Raw genomic sequence first — 16867 nt, 5'->3', positions numbered from 1 at the left:
TAGTAAATCTTGATGCATTTCCGGTAAAGAAAATACCGCCAGATTTGATTTCTAAAAATGGACAAAGATCTATTTATACGGTGAATTTTATCAAATCAACTTTATTATCTGCCAAATGGTGCAATGGACGCGAGACGACTTAGATCTATCATTGGAAGCTGCAAAACCGACGACATTAAACCACTCTTAACGCAATGGGGGCGCCAGATTAAATGTCAAAAACTTGCATCACTTGACTTTTCTGGTAACAAAAAAGTCATTGCCCAAGCACTTTTGTCACTATGTGAGGTAATTTTAAAGATTCATCAAATATTATGCCGCTTCATTTTATCTATGGCATTCGCTTAAATGTTTAAAACCTACCTCTGGGTCTCAACTTATACTTATATGTAGAACGAATATACGTACCCGGCCTTTCGAAGACGACACCATTTTCTGTCAAAAAGTCTTTTGAGCTACAATATTGCAGCTAACTTACACGTAGCCCGAGATACTCTGTAATAAGCCGACACCGTTTGGTATCAGGCCAGGTCATCTCCGATCCAGACTGCTTATAAAATATTACCAATGGGAATCGCCACTTACCTTGATCTTTTCAACAAATGAATAATTTATCTACTCGTAGCCATTCATTTTATCACACATGGACGTTCTTTTGTTTCAACAAAGTAGTTTCTTTTCTGTAACTTTAGATTTCCCTTGTTGTCGTCGCCATTTTTCCAAAGTATGCAAATCGCTTTTAATCTCGACGGATTACTGCATTTGGCTAAGTTTAGGGGTGCTTCTCAGCGGTCAGCTGAATCGGAGATGACTTGATCCGATACCAAACGGTGTCAGTTTATTCCATGTTTTGATAAAGCAGTGCACTCTAGCCCTACTAAACCAGCATCTATCTGTCATAACGTCCAAGTCTGGTGTCAGGGACAGAGTATCTCAAGCTAACCTACATGTACCACCGCCCCTCCACCTTTTATAAGAAACAAATGGTTATACTGACGAGATACTTTTTAACATTACGTCATGTCGCTATCAACCAATTTAATCATGATGGAAGAAGACCTCATACACGTGTAGGAGTAGGCATTTGCCAGCTATTTTGGGAAAAGGACCATATAAGCAAATATTGCAAAGATATCACCAATGTTTTTAAGATATTCAGAAAATATCATCTGCAACATTTTAATTTATTCTTCACAATTTTGTTGTCATAATATATATCAAAGCTGGGAAATAAAAATAACAAAGAATGCTTAAAGCTGTCCTCCTCCTCCTCTCCTTCTTCTTCTTCTACTTCCGCTTTTGCTGGGATGTTGTATAAGCCTGTTGTATTTGGAATAATTTGTATATTTTGGAGAAGTTTTAAAACACCTGATTCTTGATGGTAATAGGAGCCATAGGATGGAATGGGGATGGTCCTTAGTCAGGTAGATTTGATAGATCCTCTTTAGTAAATACAGATTGTGAATTTGTTGTTTCAAAATCTGTGCTTTACTTCTAGACTGTGAAAATGTTAGGCCATCAGATGGATAACGGAGACAGGTGGAATATTATGAGTCTCCAATTTTTTTTACTTTTGATGAAACTCCAGAATTTTTTAGGGTTTTCAGTGAGCTGAGGGCTTATGATGTTGTGCATGTACGTAGGAGCTGTAAGCTCTCCTATATCATTCAAGTTCTACAAGATATTTATTTTACTGATGTTGTAGGTATAACAGGGGTTTAAGTGTACTTTATTGCTATTGGGAAAATAAGGACTGAATTTTGTAAAATACATGTACAGTGCTGTTTTTCAATTTGGAATGGCCCAATGGGTCCATCTTCTGGAACCTTAAGGCCTGACATGTACATAAACCATGTAAGCACAGCGACTCCCAAACTTGACATTTAGCAGAGTTATGACCTTCTGATTAATTTAAATACTGTGGTTTGATTTTATTACTGTTGCCATGAAAACCCATTCACTAATTTCTTAATTAGGGTTTTGGATGAGCTTGACCTGCTTTGTCCGACAGGCTATAGCTATAATAGTATAGTTGGTTTTTTTATCTATATTTTCAGAACAGGAAACATTTCAAAACTGAAATTGATGAATTGGATCTTATGTGTAAGTTAGATTAAATCTTTGACTCTTTATAATTAATTGTAGAGGTACATGTATAAATTCAATTTATTAATATTACTAGTAAAAGTGTATTTTGTCAGTTTATGAATTCATTACCAGTACATGTATATTAATCTGGTAAGTTTCTTATAGCGAATCTTTTATAACTTTATATGAAAAAATACTGTAACCCAATATTCCTTCTTTTCATGATATCATACATAGTTATCTGCCAGTTGTGTTGTTATATTAATGATATTAATGTTTGTGTGAAAATAAAATTATTTTGTCTCACAAAGATTTGTCTAACTATCAAATAATAAAACAAACCATACCTGCAGCTTACCACGGATAACTGCAGGATATACAAAAATACAGATGAATTCTGGAACATATATATGATACACGGTACATTGGGGATTCATGAGAAATTTTTGTAGTGTATCATAGCTAGCTGTATAGTGTTACAGTGAAAATTATTAACTATTGCCCGATTTAAACAATTCTTTGGATTGTATTATAGCATGCATTTAACTGGTTTTTTTCTAGACACACAGCTGTATCCAAAGAAGCGGATGTGGACAGTTTTTCACATTGATTATAAAGATGGTATGTACTGTAATGTGTACCGGTACTTATACCAGCTAAACACTGGCTGCATTGAATTGACCAGAAGGTATTACTTATAACTGTTTATAAGTCTTTATCAAGTTACTTCAGGGAGAAGAAGGAGGCTACATGTGTGTAGTACCTGTCTGAAACAATCTGACAATTACCATTGAGCTCCCATGTATTTGTCTTATTTGACACATGAAAAATTAAGAAAATTGATGGAGCACTAATAAAGGGACCAAATTTACACCCTTGATAAAATTATTGAACAAGAAAGCCTCAATCAATTTGCAAAAGAAATAATTATAAGATAAAGAACCTATCAGTTATTTTATGGTAATGAAATTTTCTGTCGCCATGTGTTAAATTAATGATTTAAATTCATTAATTCAAGGTAAGTAAACTTGAGGCCTCCAAAAAATAATCTGTTTGAGACAGTTATAGGGACATGACCATGGGTGCTTATTTGGCCAAATAGTTTGACTTATATAATGCACATTCAGTTTTAGATTTCTATCTTATATAATATTAGTGATTGCCTGATTAAACCTTCACGTTTTTACTTCCTCTTTATCATATGGCCAACCTGTTTTCCTGCTCAGCAGATCAAAGACATGATATGAATATACATGTATTGTGTAATATTGTTTTTTTTTGTTTTGTTTTTTTTTCCAGGTAGTACAAAGAATGAATGGTTAGACCTTTGCAATCCCCTGAAATTTAAGAAGAAATTTAAGAACCAGGCAGGATTGTATTTTGACAATGTGAGTTTCAAGTCTCAAGTGACCTTTTCTAATTGCTTTTGTCCGTCGTCGTGTGTCATCCACTCACTGAAAAATAGACTTAGACTGACACCCAGGGGTCTGACAGGCAGGACCAAAATGGGTCAAATAGGTTTTACATTATGTTATTATTAATAATTATTAATAAAAAGGTCTTGATCCTTTGCGAAAACTGTCAATTATGTGACCCCAGGGTTCAGTGTTGCCTCCTGGGGAGGGGATGGAACATATAATTATGGTTTGTGTAAAACTTTTTATATATTTTAGGTCTAATGTGTATTCCTGCTATAGGAGAAATCTAATTTTGATTTTGTTGTTGAACATTGGAAAAGCAAATTGGAATTTTAAGTAGAGCTGTCATCGTTACAAACGATATCGATGTATTGACAACTCTCATCTTCGGATACAAGATTGATTCCTATTTTCTGAAATTGATGCAATGACCGAAATTGTACTTGATGACCTGCCTACGACCTAGTAACGATGGAATTTCAAATACTGACAAATTATGTATTATTCTTTACAGTATACTAACTGTATTTAATTTGTAAAGTTCCTGATCATTTTAACTCAATGATTTTTTTACAATTACTACGAATTATATATGAAATACTCAGCAATAGTTCCCGAGTGACATGCTTTGTTCTCGTTCATAAACCAATTCTGTAATACACAAAACGACCATTCCGGGTTTCATCATTTTCTCAACAACACTATTGTTTCCATATATTATACCGATACATCGTGATATTTTCTTTTAGATATATGAATACTAACATTTACACCAATGTAAGCTCTAAATTAAGCATTAGGTATATGTAGGTACAGTAACATTTTTCTTCTTCAAATTTCTAGATCACCTACCAAGCAGGCAATGAGCTTATGCCGTGGTGCGGCGTCTGTTGTTCATACGTCCTGCGTCTACTTTTCTATTTAAACAATTTCTCCTCCAAAAGTTGAATTTGGCCTGTGGCATGCTGGGATGAAGGGCTACCACGTTTGTTCAAATGAATGGCATTGACCTTCATTAAAGGTCACAAGTGTTAAATAGGTTAAAATCTTTGAACGACTTCTTCTGAATAACCAAGAGGCCTAGACACCTGATATTGCACCTGTTGCATACTGGGATACTGTTGTTGATAAAATGATGAAATCCAGAATGGTTGTTTTGTGTATTACAGAATCGGTTACTGGGTAACCCTTGTGACCTTGACCTTCATTCAAGGTCACAAGGGTTAAATAGGTTAAAATCTTTGAATGACGTCTTCTGAATAACCAAGAGGCCTAGATACTCAATATTGCACCTGTAGCATACTGGGATAAAAGGCTTCCAAGTTTGTTCAAAGAATGACCTTGACTTTCATTCAAGGTCACAGGGGTCAAATAGGCTGAAATCTTTAAACGACTTCTCCTTAATAACCAAGAGGCCTAGAGATCTGGTATTGGGTCTGTGACATGCCGGGATGAAGGCTTCCGAGTTTGTTCAAATGAATGAACTTGACCTTCATTCACGATCACAGGGGTCAAATATGCTGAAATTTTTAAACGACTGTTCCTTTATAATTAAGAGGCTTAGAAATCTGGCATTGGGTCTGTGACATGCTGAGATTAAGGGCTACCAAGTTTGTTCAAATGAATGATCTTGACCTTCATTCATAGTCATAAGGGTTAACTAGGCTGAACATCTTTAAACAACTTCTCCTTAATAACCAAGAGGCCTAGAGATCTGATATTGGGCCTGTGACATGCTAAGATGAAGGGCTACCAAATTTATTAAAATGAATATATTAAATTATATAAGCTTGTAAGTGATAAAACTATTACCTACCTAATATAAATAATAATTAGTAAATAAATTTATTATTTGACTGTAGATGACTTCTGTATGTGTTGGAGTACACAGAGGAGCATTCTGGACAAGACTGTATGCCACAAATGGAGTGTATAGAAGAAAGGACCAGAATTATCTCCCCAGCAACACTGTTTACATTGTATATTTCCCAAAGACAGAATATGTCATAATAAGTCGGTACAAATTATCTACAGAGGAGTTCCTACATCAGGTAAAGTCATAACAATGTAATTATAAGGTCAAAAGTCTTATGTTGTATATATACTGGTATGCATATACGGTTAGAGGTCATATGTTAAAGTTAATTCAAGGTTGGGGTTCATGTTTACCTGTCAATTTGATTTTAAACTGCATTTATTGTTGAGAACTAGAACAATAATTGTGTAATTTTACTACAAAGCTATGTCAGCTTACATACATATGTGTACCGGTATATATATCACTAATACTCAATTAGTCAAAAGGTAAACAAGCTCTCATGCAGAAGGAAAATGGAGTACCAAGGTAAAAGTCCCAGAAAACAACAAAACCTTTGTGGTTTATTTATTTATTGACAGGTTATAAACCACAGACTTGATGTAGATGACATTATTGTAGACTTAGAAGATGAACCACTGCATACATATGAACTATAGCAGGACGTTCTTTCTATTTTTTCAGTCTGGAGATTTGTCCACCATAGAACATAAAGGAAAAATACACATATCACCAAATTAACCATGATACTATAGAAAAGCTGTTCCTTTTCAGACCATTTTGACAACCCTAGGGGCAAATGAAATGAAGAACATGCAGCTGTGTGGCCATGACCTTTACTCATTAATACACCTGGCCATGAACAAGAAAAGTCAGGTGATAATTTCTATGCAGGGATTGATTAAGATGTTTTCATATTATTGGTATCTGAAATAATTTAAATGAACTAATTCAGTCAATTGTATTACTTTCCGTATCCAATAATATCAAGCTTGATACCTCATCATAAAATTTATAATAGAATCTAGTAATAAATTTAAATGATGTAAATATTTATTACTCTTTTAGTACATGAAAGATTTTGCACAACCTTGATTTGAAATACTGTTCTGCAGTGTTGAATTTCGACACTGAATATCCACATAGAAAATTTAGAACTGAGTGAAAATTTCTTGTATGATTCCAGATAAGTACTAAACTACATGTACAGTTAAACATAACTTACATGCTTACAACAAATTCTGAATTTCATGGTTATAACTGTGACTTCAATTCTTTGTAAGAGGACTGTTTTTAGTCTTGATTTCCATGCTGCATTCAATTATGAATTTCAGGGATCATTTAGCAAGTTTAATTCTAAACAAGGACAGCAACAACCGTTGGCTGGATTTCAACCCAAGAAAAGAAAAGGTAATACATGTATGGTACATATGTCGTTTGTTTAGTGTAAAACTATTGTCTAGTTTAATATATTATTGAAAGTACATATGTACCCAAGTAAACAAATGAATCCTATTGAAAGTTTTCTTTGTACATGAATAATTTCATGTTATGTTAAGTTTGTGATTCTGATTACCAAAAGATATTACCTATGTATATCAGCTGTCGATTGGTGGTATGCTGCATCACCGCTGACGTCCTCGATCGAGGCCATCCCTCATTGTGTGTTACTCAGTACAGTTTCAGGATGGGGGATCCACAGTGATAATCAGTCACTGCGTGTCGATGATGAGTGTCCAGCTACTGGTGTCCTTCTTCATCTGTATATTTAACAGATTCATACCTAGTTCATAATAACCACATCAAGCATGAAAACAATAAGTGTGTTTGGGGTGGGTGATGGCCTAACAACATGTATGTATTTAGTATAAGTTATACACTGTAGTAGAGATGGTAAGTGTAGTCATAAGACTCTTTCATATGTGGATATGAAGGATAGGGATATTCTACCTGAGGGTCACAAAATGTTTTAATAGCCGAGGCATGCAGAGGGGTTTTCCAGCATTTTGTGATCCCAAGAGTAGAATATCCATTTCTTTCATACTTGACAGGGTTATCCAGCTGTTGCTATGAAAAAGATAACTCTGTCTGTTACAGGGGTAGGGAACAGACAGCTCACACACGCTAGACAGTGATGTCATCAATACATGTGGCAACCATTGTTATGCACAGCGACGTTCTTCACTCTGATATAAGACAGAGTTATCTTTTCCCTAGCAACCGCCGGATTAATAGAATCTTAGGTGGACAGGTATATCTCAACCTTCACCAAAGATTTTGACCATCAACCCTCCGCAAGCCTCGATTGACCAGCCAAAATCTTTCACTCGGGTTGAGATATCCCTGTCCACCTGACAGGCCCATGTAAGATTCTATTAATCCGGTGGTTGCTCGGGAAAGATAAATCTGTCTTTTATCGGGGAAGGGAAAACATACCTCACATGCGCTAGACAATGATGTGACGTCATTATTACATGTGGAGACTATTGTCGGCGATGTCATTAATTTTGACAAATTGCGATGTTCATATATAATGGCGGCACTTTTGAAATGTTTCTATATGACTGCATTTTCATAATGTTTCATTAAAAAACTCTTTCATATGTGCATGGATATAAAAGATTAATAAAATCATACATGGGTCTGTCAGGTGGACAGGGAAATATCAACCCTCGTGGAAGATTTTGACCAGCCAAAATCTTTCGTGAGGGTTGAGATATCCTTGTTTGCTTGACAGACCCATGTAAGATTCTATTAATCTTTTATATCCATGCACATATGAAAGAGTTTTTTTCTCTCGTACCTCAATGTTTTATTGCAATTTTACAACTATGATATCCCACCATTTTGAAATAAGATTGAAGAAAACTGTGCCTGAAAATCAATTCTCATGAGAATTGTGCAATACAATTTTGTATTTTAATGCAAATCCCTTTGTTTGTAACATTTAAAGTAAAACCAGTCTAGTTTTGGAAAGTTAAAAGTTTACAGAGAAAACCGTAATTTTGTTGACGCAGTGATGTCACAAGACTGTATCTGAGCTAGTCTGTGGGTCTTTTTACTGTTATTGTATTCTGTCTTTCCATATTACAGAGTTGCCTCCCTTTTTGGTAGGTATCCATTGTGATGTCAGTATTTTGTAACCACAACTCGAGTTGTTAACCACAACTCGATCATGTCGTTTTCTCTTTATTAAAAGTATGACATTACCCTCTGAAACACATGACGTCACAATCAATATCTACTCACAAGGGCAGATAACTCTGTAATATGCAAATAGGGAATTACATGTACATATATTATATTAATACTCAAATGATGAAAAAATGATTAAAACTTAGTTTTCATAACTAATTAATTTATGATATACTGTCTCTGCATACATGTCTTAACAACAGAACATTCACCTTGCATTATAAATATTGTACCATAGTTAACATTTTAAATGGCTCACATTGCTGATATATATTGTACCATGGTTTAATTTTTAAATGGCTTTACATATGTTGTTGATTGCTGTTTCATATTTCTTTGTTCAGCCATTGAGATTGAGAAAGATGACAAGATTTTCCATGAGGATGAAGAAAAAATGAAAAAGAGGGCTAAGATTCTGGAGAAGAGCTTTGGAGTTGAGGAACAACCCTGCTTGGAGAAAGTGGAATACAGGGTAGGGAATGTTATGCAAGACATGGAAAAGTCATATCATCTTTCCTAAGTCTCCCACCAGATTAAATATTGTATTGTAAGATACAAACACATGTATTCTATTCACTGTTCATTGATCACTTAAATGAAGTATATTCTAGGTTACATTTAGTGGATGACAAAAGTCTGAGTTTCTCATGAAAAATGAACAAATACATTTTAGTCTTACCTGTGATGAAAACCACAAAAGTCAAAGATTTTTTTTTCACATTACAGTATACTGTTGAACAGCTATATACATGTATATGAACAGACTTATTGGTAGGAGGCCAATTCTGTATACCGGTACCTGTTTGATCTATGTTTTAAATCACATGCGTCTTCATTAAAGATGCTCCATCATCGACAGGCCATAAACGATACTCATCAATTGAACAATAATTGGTGTTTACTCATGTAAATGTAGTCTACTTACCTAACACGAAAAATAATATAAAATATCTTGTTTTGCTTCTGATAGATGCCCAATCAATTATTTTTAGCCCACCATCATCAGAGTTGTTCAAATCGCCTTTCGTCCACGGTTCTTGGTCCATCCATCCATATTTATGTCCATTAACAATTCTTGTTACCGCTATAATTGAAGTTTGTTACCACTATTTCTCAAAAGTACTGAAGCAATCTGTCTCAAATTTCATGTGCAGGTTCCCCTAGGGCTCTTGTTGTGCATATTGCATTTGAGGACCGATCCATGGACAAGATGGCCAACAGGCAGCCATCTTGGATTTTGATAATTGAAGTTTGTTACCACTATTTTTCAGAAAGCACCGAAGGGATCTGTCTCAAATTTCACATGCAGGTTACTCTAGGGCCCTAGTTGTCCATATTGCATTTTGGAACTGATCGGTGAACAAGTTGGCCGACAGGCTGCCATCTTGGATTTTGATAATTTTTAGGTCATCTGACCCGAAGGGTCAGGATGACCTATAGTCATCATGTTTTGTCCGTCGTCGTCCGTCGTGCACCGTCCACCAATGCCTTAACTTTTCACATTTTGAACTTCTCAAGTTCTACCGGTGCGATTTGGCTCAAACTTGCATGAAATGATCCTGACATGGTCCCGACAAAGTGTTGTTATTTTTCGGGTCGATCCGAAATCCAAGATGGCCGACACAGCCGCCATCTTGAAAACACATTTTGAACTTCTTCTCAAGTTCTACTGGTGCGATTTGGCTGAAACTTGCATGATATGATCCTGACATGGTCCCGACAAAGTGTTGTTATTTTTCGGGTCAATCTGAAATCCAAGATGGCCGCCACAGCCGCTAACTTGAAAACACATTTTGAACTTCTTCTCAAGTTCTACCAGTGCGATTTGGCTGAAACTTGCATGAAATGATCTTGACATCGTCCCGACAAAGTGTTGTTATTTTTCGGGTCAATCCGAAATCCAAGATGGCTGCCACAGTCGCCATCTTGAAAACACATTTTGAACTTCTTCTCAGGTTCTACCAGTGCGATTTAGCTGAAACTTGCATGATATGATCCTGACATGGTCCTGACAAAGTGTTGTTATTTTTCGGGATGATCCGAAATCCAAGATGGTCGCCACAGCTGCAACTTGAAAACACATTTTGAACTTCTTCTTACGTTCTACCGGTGCAATTTGGCTGAAACTTGCATGAAATGATCCTGACATGGTCCCGACAAAGTGTTGCTATTTTTTAGGTCAATCCGAAATCCAAGATGGCCGCCACAGCCGCCATCTTGAAAACACATTTTGAACTTCTTCTCAAGTTCTACCAGTGCGATTTGGCTGAAACTTGCATGAAATGATCCTTACATGGTCCCGACAAAGTGTTGTTATTTTTCGGGTTGATCTGAAATCCAAGATGGCTGCCACAGCCACGATCTTGATAATACATTTTAAACTTCTTCTCAAGTTCTACTGGTGCAATTTGGCTGAAATTTGCATGAAATGATCCCGACATGGTCCCAACAAAGTGTTGTTACATCTTTGTTTGATCCCAAATCGAAGATTGTTACGTTTTACCATGACACTATATCTAATTAATTTCCTATATGATTATTGCCAAGGTAGTCAGATGACCGTTAAGGCCCTTGGGCCTCTTGTTTAAGTTTGTTAACGCTATTTCTCAGAAAGTACGGACGGGATCTGTTTCAAATTTTATTTGTAGGTTCCCCTAGGGCTCTTGTTGTGCAAACTGCATTTTGAGACTGATTGATCAAATAGATGGTCGACAGGTCACCATCTTGGATTTTGATAATTGAAGTTTGTTACTGCTATATATCTCAGAGAGTACTGGAGGGATCTTTCTCAAATTTCATATGTAGTGTGTTAGTCAAAATTTGAAAAGCAGAGAAAAGATCCCTTTTTCCATTGTCAGATGTAGATTATTCTTTGGTGGGCACTAGGATCCCACTGGGATCTCTTGTTGATATTTTTTTATCTTGCCGTAAAATGAGAAGCTCAACCTTTTCAATGGTAAATAGTATAAAGCATTTGTAACTGAAGAAAAGTGCTGATTCATCTACTCCTGTTTTTGATAGAGAAAAAATATCATTCGACAGCAGTGTAGCATCTTTAATTAATCAATTATTTTCTTATTTCAGGTGAAGGCAAAATTTCGTGGCACAGAGTATGTGCCTAGCATGGCAAACAGACATGATTTCTTTAAGTTTACAGTAAAGTTTGAAGGTCCCAGTGTATTAGAGGGGATCAGGAACTTGGGGGCTACAGGGCTAGCCCGTGTCCCTCTCCCGGGACATCTTGGCAGTGTCCATACTCTCGCCAAAAACCATTTTGTCATACAGGACCAGGAGACATCGCCAAGGAAACGCAAGAAATGAACAGAACTTGTTTTCGTGGATAGGATGTTTTTTGCCTCATTTTAATTTCTGGACGACCAGGATTGAATCTGTTTCAATGTGTTTAGAACAGACTGTGTATGACGGTCTGTGCCAGGTTATCTTACAACAGATGATTAGATCCTAAACTTACATTTGTCCAAGTATTCTATACACTAACACAGTATAATATATAGGTGTATTATGTGTTATAGAAAACGTCAAGATGAATATCATGGTAGTTAAGATGAATATCATGGTAGGTAAGATGAATATAATGGTACAGACCAAAAATATGATAGTTTTCCTCATTATTTTATCACAACTTAAGGATTTTAATTTGATGATCATTTTTAGTTTTTATCAGCAATCTGTGATATTGTTTGTACTTTTATGTTGTTTTGTAATTTATAGGTATGTAAAAAAAAACTTCATTTTATTAGAAATATGTGTTTGGGCCAAACAAGGATTTTAAAATCATTAGAATAATTTCAATTCTTAAGTTTGTGACAGTACTCATTTTAAATTAGATCAAATAAGGAACAGATATAAATTGTATAAATAAAATCATTAGTCACCAAATTTTGCCACTGTCTTTGTTACAAATATTCTGTCAACACCACAAGATGATAAGGGTTTTCCACAGTAAAAATTATTGTAATAAAGTAACAAGAAAAGGGAATTCTCTAGATCTGGTCAAGGAAATTCAATCACATATGACAAGGGACTTCCCTTGATGGTATGAAAATGACTAGTCAAGATCTTTATATAACATCACAGTAATAAAATATGGCTGAATTCCAACACGAGATCCCAGAGGGATATTTACACCCACCACTGAATGATCTATGCTGTCCAAAGGGAAGAGGGATCTATTCTCTGCTTTTCCCTCTTCCTTTGAAGCATTTGATACAAAGTGAATACAGCACCAAAAACTTTTCTTTCAAAGTCAAAATGATCAAATGATGATCATGTTGTTTTCTCATCAGTCCCAGATTTTAATAGGCCAACCTACATCTGAAATTAATTTGAAGAAAGAACCTCCAGTATATCTTAGGAAATAATAACATGGAGATTGAAAAAATCCCTTCAGTACTTATGTGGAATAGCCATAAAAAACTTCAATTGTCAAAATCCAAGATGACTGCCATCAGCCTTCTTGTTTTGCGATCAGTCTTAAAATGCATTATGTATACGTGTATTTGAACTTGACATAAAGAGGAACCTACAAAGAAAATTTTAGAAAGATTTCAGCACTTTCAGAGAAACAGTGATAACATACTATAGTTGGGAAAAACCAAGATGTCTGCCTGTCAGATCGGTCTAAAAATCATGGTTGGTACAGGCCTTGCATTTTGTGATCCATATGTGATTTTTGCGTTCTGATTTTGACACATTCCAGAACTCAATTTAATTAACTATTTCTTCATTTACAATCATCAGTGATAGTAGAGGATCAATTCAGCAATTGTTCCAGAATTTGACAGAACATTTGATTTTTGTATTGATTGAATCTAAATTTGATTTCAATGGGGTCTTGAAAATGACAAAAAAAAGGCCTTGAAAAGTCCTTAAAAAGTCCTTGATTTTTTATTATCTCTGTATGAACCATGAAAATGCAATATGCATAATGAAGACACTTTGGGGAACCAAAAATTGAAAAAGAAAGAAAGAGTGATAACAAATTTCAATTGTCAAAATCCAAGATGGCTGCCTGTCTGCCTTCTTGTTTTCAGATCAGGCCCAGTCTTTCAATATGCATAACTAGGTAGTTGGGGAACCTTTCAAGTTAGATTAGATAAAGATCCCTCCAATACATTCTGAGAAATAATGACAACAAGAATTGTTTATGAATAAAATAAAAATGATAAAACATTTCAGTTACATGCAAGATGAGGGAATATTCTATGTAATGTAACATCACATGAGGTAAGAATTCAGTACATTCCTTGTTCAGCAACTTCAAACTGAGAAAACCATTGTAAATCATTACAGAAAGAAGATGAGGAAATTCTAAGAACAAGACATGATATCACAATAACAAGATACACAGGTAATTGGTGACTTTTTGATTGTAGAGCTGTGGCTTTGTTGTACCACTGATGGCACCCAGTATTACTGGATTGTTTTACCTACTCTAATTATATTTTTGACTTCACTTCTCTCCATGTTGAAAATAATGATTTGATCAGCTATAACATTTAATGGAGATACTATTAAAGATGCTCCACCGCTGACAAATGGTATTTTTTCACTATTAAAAACAGGAGCAGACGATTTAGTATTTTTCTTCAGTTACAAAAGTTACTTACTTTACACCATTACCACCATTGAAAAGTTTGAGCATCTAATTTTACTTCAAGTTAAAAATATGAAAAATAATTAATTGCATCCCGAAAAAAATTCTGTACCACTATATCCTATATGGAATGAACTACTGAATGCGCATGCACCAAAGGCAAAATAAATTATTTTATATTATTTTCTGTGTTAATTATACTACATGTATTATATACACGATTAAACACCAATTATTGTTTAAATGATGAATATAATTTATGCTCTGTCGGCGGTGGAGCATCTTAAATTGATGAATATTCAAGGGAGGTAATTACACATTGGTATTTTTGCTGAATTTTTATCCTAAATACCGCGTGGTAGTTGATAAGCACTTCGCCAGACGGCAAAACAGCGAGATGATTCTACTGTTGTCATATATTACGGAGGAAATTTTGCATATGTTTGGTGTTGTAACCTCATCTTTATGGCAAGCCGTTTGGGTTTTTACCTATTGAAATAAAGATATCTGTATTCAAAATAAAGATATCTGTATTTCTACAACTATTAGAGATATCTGTATTTGAATTAGAGATATCTTTAATTGAATTAGGGATATCTCTAATTGAATTAGAGATATCTCTATTTGAATTATAGATATCTATTTGAAATAGAGATATCTCTAATTAAACACGAAATAGAGATATCTCTAATTCAAATACAGATATCTCTAATTCAATTAAAGATATCTTTATTTCAATTAGAGATATCTGCATTTCATTGTAAATAAAGATATCTGCATTTAAATAAAGATATCTTTAATTCAAATACAGATATCTCTAATTCAAATACAGATATCTCTAATTCAATTAAAGATATCTCTATTTCAAATGCAGATATCTCTAATTGTTGTAGAAATACAGATATCTTTATTTCAAATACATATATCTCTATTTGAATTAAAGATATCTTTATTTGACATGAAATAGAGATATCTTTAATTCAAATAGAGATATCTCTATTTTAAATAGAGATATCAGTATTGCAAAGTAATTGCAGATATCTCTAATTCAATTAAAGATATCTCTATTTTAAATAGAGATATCTGTATTTGAAATAGAGATATCTGTATTTGAATTAGAGATATCTGTATTTCAAATGAAGACATATCCATATAATTAATTTTCTCTTTGTTTCTGGCTTTCCGATTGGCCTATTCATTTTTTTCATTCCACGATGGAAAAAAATATCCGAGAGTGGCGCGGCAACTCGACGTTATCGTGACGTAACAATAGAAACATTGACGTTGCGTATTGATTTGGAAAAAATAATCCCTTGGAAAAAAACAATGGAATCGCACAGGTAAACGTATTTCATTTTATAAAGTAGCCTGGAAAATTAATTATAAGCATTGAAGTCACTATTTTTTAATTTCATTGGGGTATGAAATAAATTTTGTTTGCAAACTTCTGTGAGAATCTGCTACGCGGATTCACACAGTTTGCAAACAAAATTTCTTTCAAAAAATAGTGACTTCAATGCTTAAAACTAAAGATATCTTTATTTGAAATAGGGATATCTTTAATTCAAATAGAGAGATCTCTATTTTAAATAAAGATATCTTTAATTGGACAATAATTAAAGATATCTCTATTTAAAATAAAGATATCTCAATTAAGATTAAAGATATCTGTAATTCAAATAGAGATATCTGAATTTGAAATAGAAATATCTGTAATTTAAAAGAAGATATCTCTATTTCAGTTGAAATAGATATCTTAATTTGAATTACAGATATCTTTAATTAAATAGAGATATCTTTATTTAAATTACAGATATATTTAATGAAATAGAGATATCTTCATTTTAAATAGAGATATCTTTAATTCAAGGACGTATATGAGAAGGATAAGTCACACTGGGTTTTGTGGGAGTACAAGGCGGGAGCTTTTGTGTTTGTGCACTAACCGTGACGTTGGTCGACGGCTGAGTTTCCTTTGATATCCGCCGGCGCAGCCTTTGATGTAGCTTGCGGGTGCGAGGGTTACCGTCTTACTTTCTGAAGCGGGCCGTCATTTCATGAGCTGTCGTATTTTTTTAACGAAAATTTAAGACATATCCTCTAAATCTTCTGTCCTAAATCAAGTTATAAACGTTGAGATATTTAATAAACTTTACGTTGGTGTTTCGTTTGACTCGATAAGACAAGTAATTGTTGAGAAAAACGGTTTTTATTCCCGGTTCATAGGCGTCTCGCGTGGTGTTAAGTAATGTAAAGAGACAGTTACGAATCCTTCTCACTTATAAATCCTTGCTTTAATTACTTCATTTCAATAGGTAAAAACCCAAACGGCTTGCCATACATCTTAGGCCATCGGTATATATTTTCTGATGTTACTTATGTTGTTAAGAAACCATTATATTTTGCTCCGGAAAGGTAGTGGACCTTTAACGTTTGATAACGTTTTAGACTGGGTACAAAAAGAAATACTAAAAAAAAAAGAAATCAGACAACTTTTAGGAACGCACGGCACATACTTAGATAGTTTTGTTTGTTACATACTTGAGCGCAGCACTTCATGTAACGTAGATTCTAAAGACATTTCTGATGCTAATAGATCTAGTAAGAAAGGGAAACTTTTTTATTGTAACGATCAATCTGTAATGTTCCAGTTCAAACTTTGTGGCGCCATAATGCGCTAAACCTGAGCGCCTTCATGTATAAATTCTAGTTTCCGGTGGCGCATGCGTTCCG

General features: G+C 34.5%; 1 protein-coding gene across 1 annotated transcript; it reads left to right on the top strand.

Annotated features, from left to right (window-relative positions):
- Positions 1–10: 10 nt before the first annotated feature.
- Positions 11–14309, top strand: LOC138315703 (centromere protein N-like). Its single transcript, XM_069256923.1, has 9 exons — positions 11–288; positions 2058–2103; positions 2650–2709; positions 3388–3476; positions 5369–5557; positions 6097–6198; positions 6657–6732; positions 8862–8989; positions 11602–14309. Exons 1-9 carry the CDS (start codon positions 124–126, stop codon positions 11836–11838), a joined length of 1092 nt encoding a protein of 363 aa, XP_069113024.1. The 5' UTR covers positions 11–123; the 3' UTR covers positions 11839–14309.
- The last annotated feature ends 2558 nt before the right edge of the window (positions 14310–16867 follow it).

The sequence above is a fragment of the Argopecten irradians genome, chromosome 2 (assembly GCF_041381155.1).
Source record: "Argopecten irradians isolate NY chromosome 2, Ai_NY, whole genome shotgun sequence".
NCBI lineage: Eukaryota > Metazoa > Mollusca > Bivalvia > Pectinida > Pectinidae > Argopecten > Argopecten irradians.
This window is presented reverse-complemented; position numbering and strand designations above follow the sequence as displayed.

Coding starts and splice junctions, on each gene's coding strand:
- LOC138315703 (XM_069256923.1), top strand. CDS start 124: ATGGACGCGAGACGACTTAGATCTATCATTGGAAGCTGCAAAACCGAC. Junction 289..2,057: donor CACTTTTGTCACTATGTGAG/GTAATTTTAAAG, acceptor CTATATTTTCAG/AACAGGAAACATTTCAAAAC. Junction 8,990..11,601: donor TGGAGAAAGTGGAATACAGG/GTAGGGAATGTT, acceptor TTCTTATTTCAG/GTGAAGGCAAAATTTCGTGG.